Source organism: Urocitellus parryii, chromosome 4 (genome assembly GCF_045843805.1).
Source record: "Urocitellus parryii isolate mUroPar1 chromosome 4, mUroPar1.hap1, whole genome shotgun sequence".
Taxonomy (NCBI): Eukaryota; Metazoa; Chordata; class Mammalia; order Rodentia; family Sciuridae; genus Urocitellus; species Urocitellus parryii.
Window position 1 is genome coordinate 173,671,863 of NC_135534.1, and position 26,281 is coordinate 173,698,143.

The 26,281-nt window shown below is 35.9% G+C and overlaps 2 protein-coding genes and 1 non-coding gene across 3 annotated transcripts in view; all 3 read right to left on the reverse strand.

Annotated features, from left to right (window-relative positions):
* LOC113182147 (ubiquitin-associated protein 2) overlaps positions 1-5,993 on the reverse strand; it is a 35,335-nt gene extending 29,342 nt beyond the window's left edge. The window contains exons 1-2 of the mRNA XM_077797053.1: positions 5,804-5,993; positions 1,619-1,703 (exon numbers count right to left, since the gene is read on the reverse strand). Coding sequence (XP_077653179.1) covers positions 1,619-1,703; positions 5,804-5,940 — 222 coding nt within the window. The 5' untranslated portion in view covers positions 5,941-5,993. The remainder of the gene's footprint in view (positions 1-1,618; positions 1,704-5,803) is intronic.
* Positions 5,589-5,669, reverse strand: LOC113182166 (small nucleolar RNA SNORD121A). Its single transcript, XR_003300682.1, has one exon. It is a non-coding gene; the product is annotated as a small nucleolar RNA SNORD121A (small nucleolar RNA).
* Positions 5,994-13,816: 7,823 nt separating the features above from the next.
* The window catches only part of LOC144254336 (ubiquitin-associated protein 2-like), a 62,356-nt gene continuing 49,891 nt past the window's right edge, over positions 13,817-26,281 (reverse strand). Inside the window, exons 6-11 of the mRNA XM_077797344.1 lie at positions 25,630-25,786; positions 23,577-23,654; positions 21,728-21,782; positions 18,983-19,086; positions 13,934-13,986; positions 13,817-13,828 (exon numbers count right to left, since the gene is read on the reverse strand). Of these exons, the coding sequence (XP_077653470.1) occupies positions 13,817-13,828; positions 13,934-13,986; positions 18,983-19,086; positions 21,728-21,782; positions 23,577-23,654; positions 25,630-25,786 (459 nt within the window). The remainder of the gene's footprint in view (positions 13,829-13,933; positions 13,987-18,982; positions 19,087-21,727; positions 21,783-23,576; positions 23,655-25,629; positions 25,787-26,281) is intronic.

The window sequence follows — 26,281 nt, forward strand, 5'->3', positions numbered from 1 at the left end:
TTTCTGAAATGCCACCTCTGTCATATGGGAGAGACATGGGGAATATTTTTTTTGTAAAGGAACAGATAATATAAATTTTAACTATTGAAAGTTATCTATCAGAAACTACTCAACGCTGAATTCGTGGGAAACAGCCAGACTTCAGCTACACTGGCCAAGTTCCAACAATATATAATTTATAAAAACTAAACAGCAGATCCAGTTTAGGTGAATCCATTTCTGAACCTGGGATTAGAAGCATGTATGGAAAATACAAACTTCATAAAGAACATGGGAATAACATGCTTACACTCTAAATATTTCTATCACTTCTATTTTTTGGAGGGAGTAGGAGTTGGGTACCAAGGATTGAACTCAGGGGTACTTGACCACTAAGCCACATCCGCAGCTCTATTTCATATTTTTATTTAGAGACAGGGTCTCACTGAGTTGCTTAACGCCTCGCTTTTGCTGAGGCTGGCTTTGAACTCACAATCCCCCTGCCTCCTGAGCTGCTGGAATTACAGGCCTGCACCACTACAGCTGGCTCTATCACTTCTTAATAAGTATGCAGCAAAACCAAAATAGATGAGGCTACAACTGCTATAATAAATGTCTGCCTGAAGATGACCCTTGGCTGGCATCTGGAACCTGAAACGTAGGGGTGTGCTAAACAACAGGTACCAACACATCAACCAAAATGAGTGACTCATTGTGCCTAAAATGTCTATATAAAGAACATAGTTTATGCCCAACACCTGTTTTCCTTTAAGGGAATCCCTAATTTTCTTATGCATTAGACACAAGGTAACTATGTATCCAGCCTCAATAGAACCTCCCAAGGAGATTGCTTAGATTTCCTAGAAGTCATCTCAAGTACTTAGACATAGTAAGCCATTTCATCTACCATAGAAATGGGCTTCCAGGTCTCTCATTAGTACTTAATAAAAAGAAGCCCACACAACCAACTATTATCATTAAAATATCCCCCACTATTCCTTAAAACACTGGCAGGCAAGTTTAAGTAGGGAATGGTAGTTTAATATCACAGTATCTGTGAGAGTTCTGTTTAGAAAACATTCAACTTACACATGCAATACACACACAAATAGGAGAGAGCAAAGTTTGACCAAATGAGGTGGACACATGCAAAATGTCAGAATAAGAAAACATTTCAGAGGGTACAGATTCCCTCCACCCCACCCAGAGCTGGGGATTAAACTCAGGGCTTCACACACACTAGGCAAGTGCTTTGTATGTCCAAACCCATAAAAGGTGTGATTAAAAATGTTGTCCAAGTTCCATCTTCTGTCACCACAGTGTTTCTACTAAGCTCAGAAAATTCTAGATATGCATTTACTCAAAGTGTTGTACGCTCATATTTTCATGATACCTTGCTCTTATACATCTCTTCCAAGTATGAATGACTATTACTACTACTACTACCAACAACAAATAAATGCAAGTATTTTATAATACAAAAAAAGACTTGACTTAATTAAAAAACCATAAGAATACTTCTTAGAAGAAACACCTCTGGACAAGACCCACTTTACAGAGTTCACAAGTCAACACACTTTGCTAATGAGTTAGCATGTCTGCAATAAAAGGCAAACGAGCACAGAAAATATATACTTACCAAAATGACTGAGAACAGAGGCCTTGGATGCCGAGGGCTTGAGGTCCCATGAAGTAGTAGTTTTGGGGGGACTCGTATTATTCTGCTGTGAATTCAGAGTGGTGGCAAATTGTCCCAAACTTGGAGCTTTTAAATGGTCCAAAATCTGGGAATTTGTGATATTTGGCATTTTTGATGGAGCAAGCTCTCCAAATCCTGAGCCAAGGACAGATGACTTTAAAGGGAAAAAACCAAATTCTTAACAATACAGAATTCCTACCCAAGGCTTTAAAAACACAACAAGAATTTTCAAAACAAGTATTTTAAAAACTTTAACCTAGAAAATTTAACAAGTATTTTAAAAATTTTAACCTAGAAAATTTAACCTAGAAAATTGGAACTGGTAAGCCTCACTTCAGAAAAATACTATATGAAAAAAATTATGAAGATGCAGTAACTTACTAAGTAAATCCAACAAACATTCCTTCCTGATTCTGACATGAAGTTAAAAGGAACAGAACTATTTGCCATAGATTTGAAGAATACTCTCATCCCCCAGCACTGATGATTGAACCAAAGGTGCTCTACCACTAAGATATATCCCCAGGGCTGGGGATGTGCCTCAAGCGGTAGCACGCTTGCCTGGCATGCGTGCGGCCCGGGTTCGATCCTCAGCACCACATACAAAGATGTTGTGTCCGGAAAAAAAAAAAAAAAAAAACTAAAATAAATAAATAAATATTAAATTCATTCTCTCTCTCTTAAAAAAATAAAAAATAATAATTAAAAAAAAGATATATCCCCAGCCCTTTTTTATTTTGAGATAGGATCTTGCTAAATTGGCCAGGCTATCCTTGTTCTGTGATACTCCTGCCTCAGTCTCCAGAAAATCTGGGATTACAGGTGTGTACCACCACAACCAAAACAATTTTTTTAAAGTGATGTCTCAAATATACCATTAAACATCACTTCTTTAAGCTGAAAAGAAAAAGTAAATGATACACATGCTTGACAAACAAAACACAATACTTTCTTAATCTATGAACTACTGAATTCCTTTTTTTTTTTTTTTTCTTGGTCCTGGGGATTGAACCTAGAGCTTTGTGCATGTAAGGCAAGCCCGCTACCAAGGAGCTATGCCCTCAGCCCTTGAATTCTTTTTTGATTAGAATAGGTTTAGTCACAAAAGATGTAATCCCTGAGGTCACACTTCAAGGTCAAATAAGGATTATAGAAGAGAACTTAAAATGTTAATATTCAAAGATTAGACAAGGAAAGACATGAGTATTTCAGTGTGAGCAAATACCTTGTTTCCTGGAGGTTCATTTCAAGATTGGTTGTGGTTTTTCATACCAAGGATTAAACTCAGGGCCACTCAACCACTGAGCCACATCCCCAGCCCTAGTTTGTATTTCATTTAGAGACAGGATCTCCCTGAGTTGCTTAGTGCCTCACTTTTGCTGAGGCTGGCTTTGAACTTTCGATCCTCCTACCTCAGCCTCCCGAGCAGCTGGGATTACAGGCATGTGCCACGGGACCCAACCATTTCAAATTTTTTTAGAAGACCAGAAACAACAAAGCTTCTTCATAAGTAAATTCACAAAAAATAATGCTTTTCCTTCTCCATCTGTCCTGTCAAGTCAGATGTCAAGATCCAAAAAGAACCAAAGCCAACGACTGAAAAATACAGGGGAAAAGCAATTGCCTTTTTCATTTTTAAGTCATCCTGATATGTTCTCTGACAAAATTACATGTCAAAACCATCCATGGTCAGTCAGGTTGGGGCTGTAGCTCAGTGGCAGAGCGCTTGCCTAGCATGCATGAGGCATTGGGTTGATCTTCAGCACCTCATAAAAATAAACAAATAAAATAAAGGCATTCTGTCCATTTACAACTACAAAAAAATTTTTTTTAAAATCCATGGTCAAAAATAAATACTTCATATTCCCACAAAGTTACTGCAAGAAAACTGATGTGATTATTTTTCATTAATATTCAATGGCAGGGAATATTCCAGTTGTAAGGAAATCTAAAATTCTCCAATGTGAGCAAAATGCTACGTTGTAGGTTACTGTAACATATCAATCACAGAATCTGATTCCATGACTCATAATATAGAACAAAACACAGAACACAGAAGCAGTTGTATAAATATTACTGTCACTGGGTCAGATTTGCTGTCCATGTCACCACCAAACCCCACAAAACCCAGTTCAAGCAAACCTGTTCAAGGAAGTCTACCTAAATGTTGCTCTCTTCTTCCTCATTTCTTATATAACCTCAATCATACATCAGCTAGCTATACTGATGTACTTTCTGTGCACTTTTCAACACAAAGAACTCAGTCAATCAACTGCTGCCTGCCCTACATAACACTTAGTACAGGACCTCCAATTGCCACCTAACCATTGAACCAATTTAAAAAGCTTTAAAAATATGTGTATTAATAATATGCACGTATTTATAATGCACATATAAACACATAGTACCCAAGTCCCAATCCCACAGATTGCAATTTATTTTTGTCCTGTGTAATTTCCCCGATAATTATAAACTACAATAGCTTTGAAAATCACTGCTCTAGTGTACTACTACTCAAACAATTATTACTTCAGTCCTCAAGTTGTTGGTCATTACACAACCTACAGAATGGTTACTCTAAAAACTGAAGTTTTACTTATAAACTCATGACCACTTTGAGATCAGAAAATCACCAAGAACAGCATTATAACAGAGGCAAGTAGCAAGACAGAAGAAAGGAGAGTTGTTGGTTCAATCAAAATTCAGGAAGTTTATTAGGCCTATCTCATAAAAGACAAAATACCATGTTCACTTCAAATCACTGACCCCACTCATATCAATGACACTGCAAATGCAGGTACCCTGTCCAGAGTGAAGTGTAACTGCAAATAAGAGAGTGCAACGACATATCTGCATATTCAACTCTCAATTTTATCAGGGTACAGTGAACTACTTAATTCATGGAAGTGAAAATTCAGTTTCTTGACAATTGATCAAGTAAAACACACGACACAGAAAGACCAAAATAATTACCAGTAATGAAAGTTGTAAGTCTATGTTCATATCTTTTCCACCTCCCATCTGGCAGCTCTGAACATTCTACAGTTGGACTTCATTTCACCTTACTGCAACTACATCCTTTCCCAAGCTATGCTGGATCTAAGTTAAGCTTTACTCCAATCAGCCTATCTTCATATTCGTCACTAACAGGTCCAGAGTTCTTTCTGATGGGAGACTAGATCTCATCAAAAGTCACACAGGGACTGGGGTTGCGGCTCAGTGGTAGATCACTTGCCTAGCTGTGTGAGGCACTTAATTAGATCCCTAGCACTACATAAAAATAAACAAATAAAGGCATTCAAAAAAAAAAAAAAAAAAAAGCTACACAGAGAGCACTGGATGACATTGCTTCAATGAAAACACATCCAAATAAGAGCCTTAAACTCTTGACATTTTTTTAAAAAGCAGCCTTATTTTATGAAAAAAAGAAAAAGAAAATTGTAAAAACTATGAGCACCCTGGCAGACGTTAAAAGAATTGTTTTTGCAGGATTTTATAGCAAGTTAATACTTACAAACTTTGCGGTTTTTTGCAGGGGTGGGGGATGTTATGGGACTTAACCCAAGGGGGCTTTACCACTAAACTATATCCCCAGCCCTTTTTATTTTGAGACAGGATCACACTAAACTTCTCAAGACCTCACTAAATTGTGGAGAATGGCTTCAAACCTGCAATCCTCCCACCTCAACCTCCCAAGTCACTGGGATTACAGGCAAGTGCCGCTATGCCTGGTCAAACTTTGGATTTAAGTAAACTTAAAACCAAATTAAAATTTTAACACATTGAGTATAGGCAGACTATGAAACAATATCCAAAAAAGAAACCAAAAAATCATTAATAAGAATGCTTGCAATCAAAGTGATTGTTAGTTGAAAACTTATCATTAAAGGAAAAAAAAATTTTTATCTTTGTCCAGGAAACTCAGTAATTAAATTCCACATGGAAACATCAGATATGTGCTTGGAAATTATCACATCATTGTTTTCTGGACCAAGATCTAATGTAGAAATATTATATTTTATACTAATTATGAGAACATAATTATAAGGTATGTGTCATACTCTACAATACAGATGTTAATGGGTATATTCCTTAAAATCCCATACTGAAATAAAAGTAAATTACCAGACTCTGAGGAGAATAGGAATTGGCAGCAGTGGAGCTACCAGTTCCTGGTGCCATCTGATTGTTGTGTTGAGAATTTGTGAAGACAAGAGCTTGGCCAAAGCCCTGCTGTTGGGAGGTTTCAAAGGAGTTGACATCTGAGGCTTGACTGGGAGGGACAGGCTTCTGGAGCAAGGATACTAGATCAATGCTAAGCAGACAAAAAGCAAATCAGGAAACCAATCATAAGCAAATCTTACCAACTAATGAATCTGAGAAGTGAATCAATATAAAATAAATTTAAGCTAGTAATTATCTAAGTGAACAGAATCTTTGTAAAATGAAATTGAAGACTGAAGATGGTGAAAAGGAAGACACCGGTGTAATCACTAAAAACAGATTACAATGCCAGAGAGACTAAGGCATGACTTTGAAGAAAACATTAATGAAAAACTACTTGTAAATATTCACAGAAATGACACATTTTTGAATGATATGAAAACCTGAAGCAATTATGAAAACTTTAACAATTTTCTAAGTTTGACTCGTTTTGTTTAGAATATTTTATCTTACTTATTATTTGGAACCAGAGTTTTTAAATTTTTCATATAGCAGAGTTTATCAACATTTTTAGAGTATGAGAACTTAACCGTGGTGGAAGATCTTGAATATCTATAAGAGTTTTACATTCTATCCTATAACCATATGTAATTTTCTCTCTGATAAATTTTCAGGTATAAAGGCACAACAAATACTTGATCCACTAGAACTCCTACAATGCCCCCAGAATGACAGATATTCAAATTTGAGAAACGTGGCCTAAAACCTGAAACCATCAAGAAGTAAAATTCAGATAATATTATGCATGAATGAGCGATCTTCCTATAATAGCTTCTCCAAACTTACCTACAAGGTAAGGTGAATCTTGTAGTACCTGTAAAAATGCACCAGATTACCTAAAATGGTGCTCTAATAATCCCTTCAAAGAACTGTTTCCATCAATATTCTAAACTGAAATTCTCAGCATGCCTGTTTTTGATAGAGAACAAATGTTTCCATTTTGGGGTCTATTTTTTTTCTCCTTTTAAGACTAATCTTTAATTAAAATAATTCAGTACTTAATACTCATACACAGCAAATTTCTCAGCCCGAATTTCCATTCCTTATACATTGTCATTCCCTTACCCATAGCCAAATTGAATTTCTAGACAAATATATCGGACTCCAAAATAATGTTCTCATTTATGGTAACCTAATACCTGGGAAACAAATCAAGGATAGTTTAAGACCTATAACCCATCATAAATGTTGCTTGCATTACTATCAAAACCCAGAGAAAGCTGTATTCCAAAAAAGTTGTTAAGACATACATGTGGAAAAGAGCATATTATGCTTCTGAAAAATAAACAAACCACTAAAAAATTGTCAATTATTTTTTTTCCAAAAATGAAAATGGACAGGCATGGTGGTACACATTAATAATCCAAGCTACTCAAAAGGCTGAGGCAGAAGGATCACAAGTTCAAAGACAGTCTCAACAGCTTTGTGAGAACTGAAAAAATAAACGAAAGTTGGGTGGGAGTGGGGAGGATACTGTGGTTGCAGGTCAGTAGTGGAATACCCGTGAGTTCAATCCCTGGTACCATCAAAAAAAAAAAAAAAAGAGGGCTGGGGATATGGCTCAAGCGGTAGTGCGCTCGCCTGGCATGCGTGCGGCCCGGGTTCGATCCTCAGCACCACATACCAACAAAGATGTTGTGTCCGCCGAGAACTAAAAAATAAATATTAAAAATTCTCTCTCTCTCTCTCTCTCTCTCTCTCTCTCTCTCTCCTCTCTCACTCTTACTTTAAAAAAAAAAAAAAGAAAGAAAGAAAGAACTTGACTCTAGTAAATTTATTGAGTCACAAATACACCGAAGTTATGTGCGTTTAACAAGAAATTCCGAGTAATTCATACAATGGTGTATTATAAGATGTAACTTCCACTATTTTTATTTCCCTATAATAAGGTCTTACAGGGGCTGGGGATGTGGCTCAAGTGGTAGCACGCTCGCCTGGCATGCGTGCGGCCCGGGTTCGATCCTCAGCACCACATACAAACAAAGATGTTGTGTCCGCTGAAAACTAAAAAATAAATATTAAAAAATTCTCTCTCTCTCTCTCACTCTCTCTTTAAAAAAAATAATAATAAGGTCTTACAAATTATCTCATTTAGCATGAGACTGGATATGTTAGGTTCAAAATTGCCTTCTTTTCTAAGATGTCACATACATCCAGGTTTTCATCATTCCAGGTCACTGCATTTTAAACTATTCTCATAGGTCTTTTATCATGAAAATTATGAGGAAATAATAATTTCCATTATCATGAAAAAAAATCAGAAATCTAGTTCAATACACATTCTAAGAATGTTGTTGTTGTCGTCCCCAAAGTCCCTTCCTTTTCTTTGGTCTAGTAGATTAAATACTAGAACAACCCATATGAAATGAGAAGTTTGTATTAGGTTGGAGGAATATAAATAAATATGATTACATGAAGAAAAAAAGGAAGGCTGTGGTTGTGGCTCAGAGGTGGAGCACTCGCCTAGCATGCATGAGGCAGGGGGTTGGATCCTCAACACCACATAAAAATAAAATAAAGGTACTGTGTCCACCTACAACTAAAAATTAAATGTTTTTTTTAAAAAAAAAAAAAGAAATGAAAGGATGGAATGTAATTATTTATTCTGTCAAAAAAAATTTTTAAGTGAAACAGCCATTAAATAGGTTTAACAATCTACCACAACTGCTACCAAATCATGAAAATTATCACTAATTTTTAATCCATCAGTGAATACAACCCATTAGGAAATAATCAAAGATGTTAGGATACCAAGTAGAGGTAATTAAAGTTTAGTCTTAGATGAAAAAAGAAAATCAAAAAGAGACCCCAAAAAGAAAACTCTTGTCATACAGCAAAATAAAATTAAAATTGCTTTTAATAATAAAACATGGGCAAAAGTGCTTACCTTTGTGTAGGTGTGACATGATTCTCTGCTGGAACAGATGAGGCAGTGAAAACCTTTGTTTCAGAGAGCTGTATGGAAAGTTTGAAAAAAAAATTTTTTAATCTTATCCTATATAAAATATTTACAAAATCTCTAACAATTTTTAGTCATCAGTACTCTCCTATAGTTCAATTAAAGGATATTCTAAAAGGAATAAACTACAGGAGGGACCATGACAAGTAATTTTGTTCAGGTGATGGTACTCTTAGATCAGCCTACAAGAATAATTTCACATAAGGGAAAGAGAGAGAATAATGGAAAACAACACAATGAAAATCAACACATCTCACTACTCTATTTGTTATTATATAAAGTGGAAAGACCAAAAATTATCCCCTATGTTACTTAAAAAGATGGGAAAAAAGGAGAGAAGTAGGATCTATCTCAGTGGTTGGTTAGCACGCATGCATGAGGACCTGGGTTTGATCCCCAGCACCACAAAGAAAAAAGGAGAAAAGGTGAAATAGCTGACATTTTCTTGCCCTAAGTAAAGATGTCTTTTATATTGCATTGATTAGTTATTTATATTTCCTTTTTAAAAACCACAGGTTTCTTATCTTGAAAAATAATTTTCTTGAATTACATAACACATACAAATAAACCACAAATATTCTAACTGAATATTTGAGTTTTGGCATATGTATACTCTCATGAAATCATCGCCAAAAATAAGACAATAAACACATATTTTTTACTCCCCAAGTTTTCTCCTATCCCTGTATACCTCACTTCTACATATACTTGCATCCCCAGGAAAACAGTGTGATGTATTCTGGCACTATAGATTAGGATGCATTTTCTAGAAAATGGAAAAAATTAAAATATGCATTCTTTTCCGTGGCTTCGTTCACTCATCATATTTTGAGATTTGTGCATATTGTTTTAATTCACTTTTGGGGCACTCAGGATACATTTTTCAATTGACATTAATGAAAGATATGTGTTCTTTTTAGAATGGGTTGAAAAATGGTCTAATGAGATAAATTGGAAAAAACTAATAAAAATGCGATTTTTTTTCATAATACATATATATTTTTAGTTGTAGTTGGACACAATACCTTTATTTACTTATTTATTCATTTATTTACTTATTTGTTTGTTTGTTTGTTTATGTGGTGCTGAGCATCGAACCCAGCGCCTCAAACGTGCTAGGCAAGTACTCTAATGATGAGCAACAACCCCAGCCCGGGTTCCTATAATTCTTATCAGCCCTATAGGTCTCAGAATTCTGAAACACTATAAGATCAGATTTCCCAAGACAGTAATATGCAAAAGTAGGGCCAGAGCAGACACCAAAAGGTGCTCAACTGACACTGATTCAACAAGGAATTGTACTGCACCCTATTTTGAAGTAGTATTTTAAGGCCCTCCTATGAATCTATTTTTGCCTTAAGGAAACTTACAAATTTAAGTTCCTAAGTTCAAGGACAGCATGAGCAAATTAGCAAGGCCTTAAGTGTCATATTGAGTCCCTGTCTCAAAATAAAAAATAAAAAGGGCTGGGATATGGCTCAGTAGTTAAATGCCCCAGGTTTAATTCCCAGTACAAAAAACAAAAACACCAAACACCTAAAAAAAAAATTAATAAATGGACAAATGCGTTATACAGACATGTCTCAAAAGAAGAAATACAAATATCGCCAAGTGCCATGGAGCACACCTGTAAGCCCAGCAACTCAGGAGGCTGACGCAGGAAGATCAGAGAGTTTAAAGCCAGACTCAGCAACTTAACAAGGCTCTAAGCAACTCAACGAGACCCTGTCTCTAATAAAATATAAAAAAAGGGCTAGGGATGTGGCTCAGTGGTTAAGTGCCCATGGGTTCAATCCCTGGTACAAAAAAAAAAAAAGTCCATCAAAAATATAAAAAGATGTTCAACATTATTAACATATCAGGAAATGCAAATCAATACTATACTTAGATTTCATCATCCCCCAGTCAGAATGGCCGTCATTAGGAATACAACATTAACTGCTGGAGAGGATGTGGAGAAAAAGGACTAACCAAACTTTTTACATTGTTGGTGGGATTGTAAATTAGTACAACCACTATAGAAATCATTGTGGAGGTTCCTCAGAAAATCAGGTATGGAACCACCACATGACTCAGATTCTACTTCTCGGTATTTATCCTAAAGAATGAAAGTCATACTAAACCAATACATGCATACCCATGTTTACAGCAGCACAATTCACAATAGTCAAACAATGGAACCAGCCTAGGTATCACCAACAGATGAATAGATAAAGAAACCTTGGTGTTTATGCACAGTAGAGCTGTATTCAGACATAAAGAAAAATTAAATTAGGGCTGGGGATGTGGCTCAAGCGGTAGCGCGCTCGCCTGGCATGTGTGCGGCCCGGGTTCGATCCTCAGCACCACATACAAACAAAGATGTTGTGTCTGCCGAAAACTAAAAAATAAATATTAAAAAAAAAAATTCTCTCTCTCAAAAAAAATAAATAAATTATGTCATTTGGAGGAAAATGATGGAACTTGAGAGTATTATGTTAAACAAAAAAAGCCAAACTCAGAAGGCCAAGGATCATATGTTCTCATATGTGGAAGTCAGAAAAAAGGAAAAGGAAAGGTGTGGGGGTAGAGAGCTCATGAAAATCAAAGGGAGATCAATAGTGGTGGTGGTGCAAGAGGAAGAAGGGAAAAAGTGTTGGGAAGTCATAATGGTCAAATTGTTTTGTTATAGTGTGTGTGTATACAAATATACAACAACAAATCCCATCATTATGTACAGCTATAATGCCCCAATAAAATAAAATAAAATAGGAAAAAAAAAAGAATTCTATCTTAAGCCAGGTGTGGTGTCACAAACCTGGAATCCCAACTACTTGGGAAGCTGAGCAGGATTCCTAGATCAATGTCAGCCTCACCAAGTTAGCCAGACGCTCAGCAACTTTGTCTCTGTCTCAAAAAAGAAAAACGACCAGGGACATAGCACAGTGGTAAAGTTACCTTGAGTTCAATCCCCATCCCAAAAAACAAACAAAACAAATCAAACAAAAAACACAGTAAAATAGATCTTTTTAAAATAAGGCAAGATACCATAGACTACTCACTTTAACATCCCTTTGCCACTAGTGCCCACTCCTCCACTAATTCAAATTATCATGTATCTAGTCTAGCCCCTCACTATTACAGATATTTTATATCTGTATGATCCAAAATCTAGGACAGCCAGGAGTAGATAACATCATACCACAAGGAAGTATGGTTCGTATATAGAAGAATAAACATATACCCTAAATTTCCTAAATTTCCAATCAAATGAGCATACCTACTCTCTCACTCTTACAGCACCTCCCCTACAAGCCAGATTTAGTAGTAATTTTAAAAACATAATAAGTGCTAAGTTTTGTAGAAACACTTATAATTGAATTCACTAAAAGTAACATTTCTGGGCTGGAGGTATATAGCTCAGTAGTAGAGTGCTTGCCTAGCATGCTCTAGGCCCTGGGTTTGATCACCAGTGCCATGCGGGGAAGGGGAATGCTTTGTTATTATTTAACAGTGTGAAGTGGCATGCCCAATAGTCAGTCTCAACTACTTGGGAAGAAGAGGCAGAGGATCCCTTGAGCCTAGGCATTTACGGACAGCATAGGCAACACAGCCAGAATTCGTTTATTTAAAAAAAAAAAGTCCTTTATGTTTTTATTTTTTAAGTTTTTTTTTTTTAGCTTTTATTTTATTTTTATGTGGTGCTGAGGATCAAACCCAGTGCTTCACACATGCCACTACTTGAGCCATATCCCCAGCCCCATATACTTTTATTTTTGATGATGCTGGTGATTGAACCCAGATCCTCACACAGGATACTCTACCACTGATCAATATGTCCATCCCCTCCAAAAGTCCTTAATTTTTGCAAGGTAAACATGAATCTATATTACAATGTTTTCATCTATTTTTAAAGGCTTTTTTTTTTTTTTTTGGCAGTACTGGGGATGAAAGCCAGTACCTTGTGTGAACAAGGCAAACATTCTACCACTGAGCCACATCTCAGCCCATTAGAGTGTTTATTTTGGTCTCCCCATTACCACCACCACTAGTACTAAACATTAAACTCAGGGACACTTTACTTCTATATTCCTAGCCTTCTTTAGTTTGCATTTTGAGACTAGGGCTCCCTAAGTTGCTAAAGCTGGCTTTGAACTTGTGATCTTCCTGCCTCAGTCTCCCAAATAGCTAGGGTGGGCACTATGGAGTTTCTAAAACAGTGCCTGGAAGCCAAATGATGCTGTATGTAAAGGAATGATCATTCCTCTCTTCACAAATAAAAAAAATTTAAAAAACCAAGAATCTGGAAAAATTAAACACCTGCTTAATGTCATTAAACAACTCAGGTAAATCCGGACACGGTGGCACATACCTATAATCCTAGTGACTGGTGAGGCTGAGGAGGATCAAAAATTTTCAAAGCCAGCCTCAACAACTTAGTGAGGCCCTAAGCAACTTGGCAAAACAATGTCTCAAAATAAAAAACAGAAATATAAAAAGGCCTGGGAATGTGCTCAGTGGTAAAGTGCCCTGGGCTCAAACCTTGGTATCAACAACAACAACAAAAAAAGTCAGGTAGAAATGATGCTGCTTCTTTCCCAAGTACTCCTAGCATGGATGAGGCCTTGAGTTCCATTCCCAGTTCTGGGGGTGGCGTGGGGGTTTATGTATCCAAAAAATGGGGGTTAAGCGGGGAATCAGAACAACTTACCCAGGTTAGTTTAAACCATGAGCCAAAACATAAGACTCTCTCCTTTCATAAAAACACTTTAAAGAATAAGGATTACTCCACACATTTAGGCTACAGTCAGTTGGCTATCAATATAAATTAAACAGAAAACACTTTAAAAATGATTTCATTTCTATTTAACATATGTCACTTTTTAGCAGACATATGCATAAAACCACATGATCCTTGCAAACCTGATCCAACCAACTGCCTTCTAAGAATCATATGCTTAAAAAGACAGGTAGCTCTAAGAATACAGCTAGTAAAAGAAGCCAAGATGAAATAAAGGATCCAGTTTTCCCCCAAGCACAGGTGCCCACACCAAACACCAAAAGATGGGAATGATCTGACACCAAACACTTACATCTTCATTCCAGTCCTCTGTTGGCCACTCCTCCACAGAATTCTTCCAGGCATCTGTTGGAAATGAAAACCAAAGAATACAGCTCAAAGTCAAATATGATCCTTAATCCTACTGATTCTTTTTCATGTACCATGCAAGGAAAAAAAAAAATCATATACCCCTTTTAGCAATCAGTTTATAACTCAAGAAATATGACATTCTTAATCTATTCTCAATAAAATCAGGAATGTTTCCAAATGCAACTTAGCATTACATACATAAAATTAAATATATGTCTCAAATTGATTCCACCTCAATTAAGTAATACCCAAGCAATCCTACCATGATTAAGGAAATACAAGCTAGAAACTATCCAAAAAAAAGAAAACATGAACACAGCATTTTAAAAAAATGCATTTAACATTTAACTAATTTCTTATAAAATGCCTTAAAGTAGAAACAATATTCATTTTTAAGGCAGATTTGCCCAAGACTCTAATTCACATGAATTATAGAATTACCAAATCTAGAGATGTGACCCTTTAATAAAAAATAGTAGATCCAATGCATGGTTTCCTCACAGATGCCCCCCAAAATTAACAATTCTGCTGCTCTGATCAGGTCTGCTACCATAGTAAGTCCAGAGGAGCTGGAACAGGTAGAAAGTATGTGTTCAAACAGTTCTCACAGAATATTATACATACAACATTTATAAGTGCTTTGAAGAAAAATGTTGCTATACAAAAATGCTAACTTATGCAAGTACAACATTTATTCCCCTACATTTTAAAGCATGCATGTAAACACATTAACTATAGAAATTACTTTTAAATAGTAAGGAATCAAAGCATTAACCATAACCACTTCTAGAAAAAGGGACTGTGGATGTTTTCAGTTCCTTCATGGGAAGAAAGGGATTAAGCATCTGACATGCAAAATCCCATCTTGCTTCTAGTTTGTGTGTAAAAAAAAAAAGGTAGGGAAACAATTCTGCTTTAAAAAAAAAAGGAACAGAGGTAACCAAATCTAACTCCCTTGACATCGTGTTAATAATCTAACATCCAACTTCTTCGTGTTTCTGAGGAAGAATCCTTATTGATGGAACATTTTTAATATAATATCCTAAACTTAGGATCAGTTATGGCAAACAGTCACAAAATACATGGATTCAAACAGCACAGGTTCCTCTAAATTGTCATAAATACTATGCTACTCTATGGATAAAAAAATGTAGATAATTCAAAATTGAAAGTATTTCTGGTTGTGTAGAAACCTATATATGTTGCTTACAAACCTCAGCTATTACTCTGAACCACAGGACATGTATGCCCAGAATGAAAACCATGGATCCCAAATACCTCCTGCCTACTTCTTCAGTATCTCTTGACGGCTGTGTCTGTGAATTGTTAATAAAATTCAATTCAAGGGGCTGGGGTGGTGGCTCAGTGGTAGAGTGCTCGCCTAGCATGCATGAGGCACTGGGTTCGATCCTCGGCACCACATAAAAACAAACTAATGTATCCACCTAAAACTGAAGATACATAAATAAATAAATATTTTTTAAAAAAATTTCAATTCAATAATTGAATTAATTAATTAATTAATCTGATCCTTTGTGTTGTCTCATCATGATTTCTCCAGAAGTGACATAAGTAAAATATGAATGTCTCTGAATAAAGGTATTTTCTGAAAGGTAGAAAGAAGATGGATATTAAATAAAAAACTATTCCTATTCCTAATAGGAATCAGTACAGCTGGCCAGCATAGGCAACTACTCAAAATCTAGTTCATAACAACAAGGGCTGGGGCTTTGGCTCAGTAGTAAAGTGACCCTGGTTTCATTCCCCACTATAGGAGGCTGAGTGCTGGGGATACAGCTCAACGATGCAGTACTTGCCTAGCATCTGCCAGGACATGGGTTCAATCCCCAGTACCAATTTCAGATGAATGATTTATGTTCAACTTAACTTGATGTTAGTCCTCTAATGATACAACCTAAAAAGCCACATAGGAAAAAGAAAAACAACAAATATTCTGTAGCACCTTGAATTCCAATCTATAAAAGTTTTTCAAAATCTTGTCAAATGGATATGAAAATATAAAAAAATAATAATTTTTTAGCTATCATTTATAAAAACAGAAAATATTATAATCATTTTATAAATGACCTTGTATATACATACCAACCACTGAGCTACATCTCCCAGCCATATAACATATCTAACTCTGCTTTAAAAAAAAAATTTTTTTTTTGTACTGGGGACTAAGACCAGAGGGCTTTACAATTGAGCTACATTCCAGTTCTATTTTTTATTTTAAGACAGGGACTTGCCAGGCACAGTGGTGCCTGCTTGTAATCCCAGGAACTCAGGAAGCTGAGGCAGGAGAAACACAAGTTCAAGATGCTAGCCTCAACAATTTAGTAAGGCCCTAAAGCAATTTAGCAACAACCTATCTCAAAATTTTAAAAAATAGATAAAAAGAGCCAGAAATGTGGGGCAGTGGTTAAGTGTCCTTGGGTTCTAACCCTACTACCGAAAAAAAATAAAAGAAAGAAAGGGTCTCACTAAATTGTTTAGGGTAAGGCTGACCTTCAATCTTCCCGTCTCAGCCTCTTGAGCCTCTGGGAATAACATGTGCACTTCGGCATGTGGCCCTAACTGCAAACTTTTTAAATAAAACATTCATATATTTAAGTAAAAAAAAAAAAAACTTTCCCCCCAAAGGTATTTTTTATACTTTTTTTTTCAATTTTAAGTTGCTGACGGACTTTTGTTTGAATAAAACAAATTTATTTATATGTGGTACTGAGAATCAAATCCAGTGCCTCACACATGCAAGGCAAGTGCTCTACTACTAAGCCACAACCCCAACCCCCAAAGGTATTTTTATTATATCAATGTAAACCCACATACACCTTCATACAACAATGTTTTTACAAGTTACAGTTTAGAAAGAAAAAAGAAGACAAAATGTTTTAGTTAGGGGCTGGAGGTTATGGCTCAGCGGTAGAGTGCTCACCTACCACATGCAAGGCCCTGGGTTCGATCCTCAGCACCACATATAAATAAATAAAATAAATTTATTTAAAAAAAATGTTTTCGTTAGTTTTTGCATCACTGTTAAAATCAAAATAACTTTTTTTGGTAAATCCTAAGCTGTGTTGTGAGTGAGCATTTGAAGCCAGGTTGTTAGATGAATATAATATTAAAATTTTTAAATATCAAGACAATGTAAGTACCCTTGAAAGAAAATGGTCAGCGTTTGAAACACAGAGTCAAAGCTAAGTACAGGAAGTCCTGCTTCATTTGTGTTTTCTTTTTTTTAATATTTATTTTTTAGTTATATGCGGCCACAATGTCTTTATTTTATATTTATGTGGTGCTGAGGATTGAACCCAGTGCCTCACACATGCTAGGCGAGCGCTCTACCTCTGAGCCACAATCCCACCCCTTCATCTGTGTTTTCAATTTCTATAGCCATACAAAGTCCACAAATATTAAATGGTAAGTTCCAGAAAGACCAACTATATTCTCATAACTTAAAAAAAAAAAAATCCTGTAATTTTTTTTAAGTTGTAGATGGACACAATATGCTTGTTTGTTTGTTTGTTTGTTTATTTATTTGCTTTTATGTGGTGCTGAGGATTTAACTCAATACCTCAAAGGCAGGCACCACTGAGCTACAGCCCCAGCCCCCAGTATAGTTTTAATTGTTCTATTATGAGGCTATTATTGTAAACCTCTTAACAGTGGATCATTTATTAATTAAATGACATCATAAGTATATGTGTATAGGAAAAAATACATACTATCTGCAGTTTTAGGTACCTTGGAACATACCCACCCAATAAGGTGGGGGGGCGCCTATATGTAAACGTTGCATTAACTGTCCAAGGAGAAGTAAACTTACTACAAGCAATGAAGCTTAAGACTGATGACTCCTGAACATTCAATTTCATAACCTTTCATTGTTTTCATTCTCCATGTTAACCAAGCTCCCTTCCCACTTGAACTTTCCAATCTGTTTGGCAGATACTATTTTTTTAACCAAATTTATAAATTAGCATTCTGACCATACCCAGTCTTACTGGAGATTGAAGTCAGGGACACTTTAACATTGAGCTACATCCCCAGCCCTTTATTTTTAATTTTAAAATAGTGTCTCACTAAGCTTCCCAGGCTGACCAAAAATTTGCCTCAGCCTTCCAAGTTGAATGGAATTAAAGGTGTGAGCCATTTTTTACACAGGGTTCATGTTATGGAAGTTTTGTCTTTTGATAACTTCCTATGTTTGGGGTCATATTTCATTCAGTTAATATTTATTTATGTTTTTATTAATATAATCTCAGTTATGTATATTATTACCAATAAATCTTCTGAAGAGCTCTATGTAAACATTTGCTCATAAATTTCAGAAATAATCTGCTAACAGCAAAGATACAGAAAAACCTTCAAAAAGAATATTGCCCTAAACCCATCTATGATCTATATCTCTTTATCTGGCCAATTTAAAAAAAATTTTAATTCTTTTTGTCTACAGTAATAGGGATCAAATGCAGTAGTGGTTTTACCACTAATCTACATCTCTAGCCTTTTTATTTTTATTTTCCATTTTCAGACAGAGTCTCACTACATTGCTTAGTTCTGGCCTCAAACTTGCGATCCTCCTACCTCAAATGCCAAATAGTTAGATGACAAGCATGTAGAAGTGTGCCCAACTATTTCACCAAATTTTACTATACACCATTAACAATGTTTAAATATTTCCATTCCAGTAAAAAGTCTTTGGCAATGAAACTGTATATGTATGCTACATATTCTGAAATTATGTATGGCTTGATATTGATTTATACAGATTTCCTTATACGGCCTCTTTCTCAGAGTTCAGAAAGGGGGGGGGGAATCAAACTTATCAAGGAGATTTATAAGTGAGAGACTCTGGAGGTAAGAGCCAACTAAGATCATTCTCAGTTTAGTCTCCATTAGCACACGTGGGCTTTACCTTTGTAGGACAATATAAAACTCCCAAACATTTAAAACCCATCTCTAACAAAAACAGAACACTTACCAGGTCCCTCTTCTGCACCATTCTGAGTAGCTTCCCAAACTACTAGTTTTGTCCCACACCCATCTGTAGATGTAGAATCTGAATAGTCTGCAGGATTAAATGTCCTGGAGTTTAAAATAAGAAAAAATAAAGGCAAATGAAGCAAGCACCAAAGCCACAAAATTAACTGTACACAATCTTCTCATAAAATAAGCCCAGTTCCTCCTTGCAGCCACTGTAAAATCTTCTCCCTCCTTCTACTATTTAATTGCAGTGAATTCATCTAGCCTCCAGGATGCAGAGCTTCTAAAAAGGTAGAGATCTTCCATATAGCCTTGCAACATGGCCCTATTTTTTTACAACATGGTCTCTGCATCTTAAAGTAGCCATAGAGACCGGAAACATGTCTACAGTCATACCACCCTGAACATGCCCAATCTCCTGTGATCTTGGAAGCCAAACAGAATCGGTTAATAGTCAAACAAGAGACCTAGGAATGTTTAAAGTCAAAATAAAGGAAATAATAGGAAGTCCCACAGAAAACTAATACATAACAAGTCTTTTCTTCTTTTTTAATACTTCTATTTTATTCACATTTTTTTAATGTGGTTCTGTGGATAGAACCTATTGCCTACACATGCTAGGCAAATGCTCTGCCACTGAGCTACAGCCCCGGGCCCAGTTATGAATCTTTATTTTTTTGGAGGGGGGGGTAATTTTTTTTTCTTTTTATGGTATATTTATTTTTTACTTTTTAGTGCACGACAGTTATACATGATAATGGGATTCCTTTTAACATATTCAGAAATGCATAAAAAAAGATTTCTCCATTTCAATCCCCAGTACTATTCCCTTCCCTCCCTTCCTCCATTCCCCTCAATTATGAATCTTTTACAAAAAAATTATGTCCTCTTTTATAGCACCAATGCATATAGACAAGAAAAGGTTTTGTTCAACATCTCTGATACATTCATTAAAATTCTACTGAACAACCCCATAAGGTAAGCAAAGGTCAAAATAAAAACTAATTTAAAATTTTCACAAAACAAGTAAACAGAAAAATCCACAAAATAGTTTAAAGGTAATGGGATATACTTGGATATTTTAACATTCTTGCCAGTTTTTTTTTGTTTGTTTGTTTTTATTTTTTTTTTATTTTTTTTTTTTTAGTTTTCGGCGGACACAACATCTTTATTTGTATGTGGTGCTGAGGATCAAACCCGGGCCGCACGAATGCCAGGCAAGCACGCTACCGCTTGAGCCACATCCCCATCCCCTCTTGCCAGTTTTAAAACATGTATTTTCATCCCTCATTTTTTTCCTTAATTTGCTCAGGCAGAAAACAGGATGACAGCAGGTACCAACAACTTGAGAAGGAACCGACCAAGAGTACCACCTGAAAGCCATGGAGAGACAAAGGGCTTTTCCCGGAACTACTCCCTTCCATCCTGAGTTTCACCATAAGGCTACCCTAAAATTTTGTTTTGTTTTTGTTTTTTTCTTGCAGTACTGGAGATTGAACCCAGGGGTACTTTATCACTGAGCTACATTCCCAGTGCTCTTTATTTTTTTTTTTTTTTATTTGGAGAGAGGGTCTTATTAATTTGACCTGACTAATTTGCTATATCCTTGCCTGCTCAGCTTCCAAAATCACTGGGATTACTGTGTACCACAGTACCCGGCTTAACCTAAGTTTTTGTTTTATTTTATTTGGCAGTGCTGAGGATCAAACCCAGCACATGCTAGACAAGTGAGCTGCACCATCAGCCCACCCTAAGATTTTTTAATACAATTTTTTTAAAAATATCCAGTGGGGACTGAAGTTGTGACTCAGAGGTAGAATGCTTGTCTGCCATGTGTGAGGCACTGGGTTCAATCCTCAGCACCACGTAAAAATAAAGGTCTGTGTCCATCTTCAATTTTTAAAAAATATTTTAAAAATCCAGTGTAAACTAAGGTTTTTAAGGCAAAATGATGAAAAAGAAAACCCAAACACTGTTGGACACAATGGCCCACACCTGTAATCCCAGTGACTCAGGAGGCTGAAACAGGAGGACTGCATTTCCAGGCCAGCCTCAACAATTTAGGGATGCCCTAAGCAACTTAGTGAAATCCTGGCTCAAAAAAGGAAAATAAAAACGGCTGGGGATGTAACTTAGTGGTAAAAGTCACCAGGATTCAACCCCCAGTACCAAAAAAAGAAAGAAAACCCAAACACAATGACACAATCATAAACTACTAATTATAGCACCTATTTAGTACATTTTTCTTTACTATCATAATTTAGGACAAAAATACCACTTGGTTATGAGTAATCATTACATGTGCTTATCAATGAAGGAAAAGTGTTGGATTTACCAACTTCTATGCAGTGGTTCCAAACCAGGGCAGTTTATGTACATGCACAGACACACATGCCAGGAACATCTAGCAATGTGTACATTCTGAGTGTCACACTTCAGAAGGCATGCTACTGGCATCAAATAAGGAGAAGAGAAAAAGAATGTGAAACATCCTGCAATTTTCAGAACACCCCACTACCTCAATAAATTATTTTTAAATTGAAAATGTCAATGGTATCAAGGCTAGAAACCCTGCTCTAATGCCCATTGAAACATTAATTTCCTTTTTGTTCCCTTGAAACATCAATTTCATTTGAACTATTTTACTTGTTATATAAAACTCTGGGGACAACAAACAGGAAGGGAAACTACTGTAACAGCAAAGGAAGAAAATAATTACAAAAATAGGTTGAAGGTGACTTACCCCATGCTTTGGGCTGAGAATCTTCCTATTCCTCTCCCTCTGCCACGTCCATATCCTTTCAATCAAACAAAAATATGCTTTACTAATTATGTCTTCATCAACTTCATCCTATATTCACCACATACACAGTACCATTGTTGTTTCTACTAGCCCTAACATTCCCACCCATGACATTAATGTGCTGGTTCCTTGTTGAAACAATTACCCACCCAAGTTAGGAAGTTCAAAGGTAAGAGAAAATTTAGTTATGCATGTGTAATATCTGTAAAACGTGACTGCTGAACATAGGTTATATTATAAAATGATTTGCATTTTTATTTATTTATTTATTTATTTATTTAGTTGGTTAGTTAGTTAGTTAGTTATCGGCAGACACAACATCTTTGTTTGTATGTGGTGCTGAGGATCAAACCCGGGCCGCAAACATGCCAGGCGAGTGCACTACCGCTTGAGCCACATCCCCATCCCTGGTTTGCATTTTTTTAAAGCTATGGAGTGAACCAGGCATGATGGGGGATCAGAAGCTTGAGGCCACCCTTAGCAATTTAGCTAGGCAAAATCCCTAGAAACACACAAACCCAAAAACTAGCACAATACAACATGACATCATGAACCACTACTAAATTTCACTAAAAAATGAAATGAAAACCAGAAAAAGGAACCTACAAAGTAATTTCACAGTGTTACTAAACATTGTTTCTAGTAATAGGACAATGATTAATGAGAATAATGGCAGCACACAAGACAGGAGGAAAGACCCATAATTAAAAGCTAAAACTACAAAACTCCCGTTGGAAAACAGATCAAACACACCATAATATTGAATTTAGCAATAATTTCTTGGATATGACACCAAACACATAGCCAACAATAACAAAAAACATCTGGGACTTTATGGATGTTATTTATACATATATGGACACCTAAAACTCAAAAACAAAAAAATTCAAAACCAATGACAGGTGCCAGGCAAGGTGATGACTATATTCCCAGCTACTAGGGAGGTTGAGGCAGGATGACTGCAAGTTCAAAGTCACTCTGGGAAACTTGGCAAAACCCTATCTCAAAATAAAAATTAGAAGGGCCTGGGAATGTGGCTGACTATTTAGCACTCCTGGGTTCAATCCCCATATCAAAAACTTAGAAGGCCTCAGGATGTACCTCAGTGGTAGAGTGCTTACCTAGCATGCCTTAAGCCCTGGGTTCAATCCGCAAATCCAAAAATATAAATAAATAGATAGATAATGTTGAATTAATAGAAATAGAGAGCAAAATGATCGTTACTGAAGGTTCGAGTAGAAGGAGTTCGTAGTTTCAGCTACACAGGAAGAATAAGTATGAAGATCTACTGAACCAATAGTGTGGCTTTAATCAATAATAATGTATTATATATACCAAAATAATTAAGAGTATGTTTCAAATGCATCATCACAAAAAAAAATTTATGAGCCATCATGAAATGTTAATTAGCTTGATTAAATCATCAAATAGTGAATAGACATCAAAATTTTTAAAAAAAATTTTACACAGTATCACCTAGGACACATGTATTAATATCTAACATGACTTTTAAAAAATAATAATCCAAATAATAATCCAAATGACTTTTTGTCAGAATCTAGTCTTAAATTATTCATAAGTTTTTGAGTTCATTTGAAAGTAATCAATAAGTTTTCCCAAAACTACATAAGCCAAGCAATTCATTCACAGGCATCAGGTAAATGCATCTTAATATTTTCGAAGACCAAACATTCTTTCAGAGTACACAGTCATCCCTACTCAGAAGCAAATGAAGATTGCCTTCTTCCTCCCATCGCTAACCATTTCCTTAACACTCATTCAGACTTACCTTTATTACGGGCTCTTTTGCCACGGTCTGAAGGTTTGTCCCCTTGATTAGAATCAATCCCATTCTCTTCACCTCTAACTAAGTAGAGAAAAAAAAAACAGAAAAATCTATGTTTTGTTTCAAACCTTTTGTATATAACCTTACTAAGACACCTATTAAAGCAAGGACTAAATGAAAAAAAGTCTAAATTAAGTTTGCTTCAATTAGCCACTTTCATTATACAACTATGTAATATAACAAAAAATTTCCTCATTAGTTAAGCTCAATGTCTGGAAAGGCACAAAATAACAAAATATCAATACTAGAGAAATACTGTGTCCTTGGGAAACGTGAAATATCCAGATTATGTCAACATATAGTCTCCCTTTTTCCTCATCTATATTGTCATTAAAAATTATATATAATACAGAAATTTTTGGGGCTGGGGATGTGGCTCAAGCGGTAGCGCGCTTGCCTGGCATGCGTGCGGCCCGGGTTCGATCCTCAGCACCACATACCAACAAAGATGTTGTGTCCGCCGAGAACTAAAAAACAAATATTAAAAAGTTCTCTCTCCTCTCTCACTCTCTCTTAAAAAAAAAAAAAAAAAAAAAAAGAAAGAAATTTTGATAAGAGATACTAGCATCCCCTGTTCCCCTCACTTCTATTCAGGGCATAACTCACATAAGGTCTCAGTGAGGCCTTCCTTTCAATACATTTACGTTTGCCATAAACTTCCCCATAATCTTCACCTCTCTTTCTGCCGTTGTTTTTTCCCACAGAATAGTTGCTACATAACACTACTAAAATACTGTATAAGACCTGGGGATGTACTTCAGTGGTAGACTGCAAGGTTGCATGCACAAGGCCCTAGGTTCAATCTTAGTATCTGCCAAAATATTATATAAAATATTTTACTTATAATTGCTACATGTCACACTACTTTCATTAACATTTTTTTAAATATTGTTTAGTTATCAACGTTTATTTTATTTATTTATATGTGGTGCTAAGAATCAAACCCAGTGCCTCACACATGCTAGGCAAGCACTCTGCAACTGAGTGATATCCCCAGCTCTATTAAAGTATAAATATTAGGAATGCAAACTTTTTAAATGTTTTACGCATTGGTATGTCGCTATAAGATTATCTATTACTTAGTAATTATAAGTGGAATAAATGAGCAAGCAAAATCTCAAGGGCTGTTTAGGATAACTGATGCCAAAATCTGGGTCTAATGGAAAGTATTAAGAAAATCTTTAATTATATCATAGTAAGAATAATGTGTACCACTGAATAAATAGTAAAGCCTCAAAAAAAAAAAAAAAGAAAGAAAATTCTACCTATTCAACTTACCTCCTGATCTAACCCTTGCCTATCTGTAAATGGGAAGAAAAAACAGCTTCATATATCAGTGAATCAACACCTCCAACTTTTTTTTTTTTTTTTGTAGTTGTAGATGGACAGCATGTCTTTATTTTATTTGCTTATTTTTTTGTATGTGGTCCTAAGGATTGAACCCAGAGCTTCATAAATACTGGGTAAATCCTCTGCCACTGAGCCACAACCCCAATCCCTCCAACATGTTTTTATTTTTTTTTTATTTATTTTTTTTTTTTAAAGAGAGAGTGAGAGGAGAGAGAGAGAGAGAGAGAGAGAGAGAGAGAGAGAGAGAGAGAGAGAGAGAGAATTTTTAATTCTTTTTATTTTTTAGTTCTCGGCGGACACAACATCTTTGTTGGTATGTGGTGCTGAGGATCGAACCCGGGCCGCACGCATGCCAGGCGAGCGCGCTACCGCTTGAGCCACATCCCCAGCCCCCCAACATGTTTTTAAATTAGAGAATGCCCTTTATCCACGTACAATTAACTACCTACAGCCCACATTAGTGCTGACAGGAAACTGCTTCACAGGTTCTAGAACTACTCTGATGCAGCTCATTACTAATATTAATTACTAGATGAAATTTTACATTGAGAAAGTAGATTTATGAGCATTCTTTGGACTATTATTTCAGCTTTTCAGAATATATGAAAATTCTGAAAAAGGAAGAGAGAAAAGATTCAGTACTTACAGTACTCTCTGCCACGATTGCCACCTCTTCCTTTTCGTATGTTGTTTACCCGTCCACGACTTGCATCTCTTTCAATTTTCTTCTCTCTGTTCTCTTTGTTTTCTGAAATTTCCTTACCAAAATTCTTTTTCTTACCCCCTACAGTCTCCCATGAAGTCTATCAAAAAGAAGAGTTCTTATTAAAAGTTGTCATTAAAAGTGTGAACAATTATACAGGGTGCATGGATGAATCTTTTAAACCTAACTATCCACAACTTCCAGTCATTTGCATATCATTTCATTATTTTCCATATGGTTCTACAATAAATGTCTTTCTAAACTCTTGTTGCTACACAGTGAACAAATATTTATGGGTATTTTTTTTTTTTAGAGAGAGAGAGAGAATTTTTTAATATTTATTTTTTAGTTTTCGGCAGACACAACATCTTTGTTTGTTATGTGGTGCTGAGGATCAAACCGGGCCGCATGCATGCCAGGCGAGCACGCTACCGCTTGAGCCACATCCCCAGCCCCTATAGATATTAACTGATATGACAACATACTATGTTTTCCCACCTCAGAGTCCTTTCCTCAGCTAGCATAGAAATACAGTAAATGTTATTTCCCCAAGTTCTTACTTACCAAGAGTATGCCTTAGCCATACTAATACATA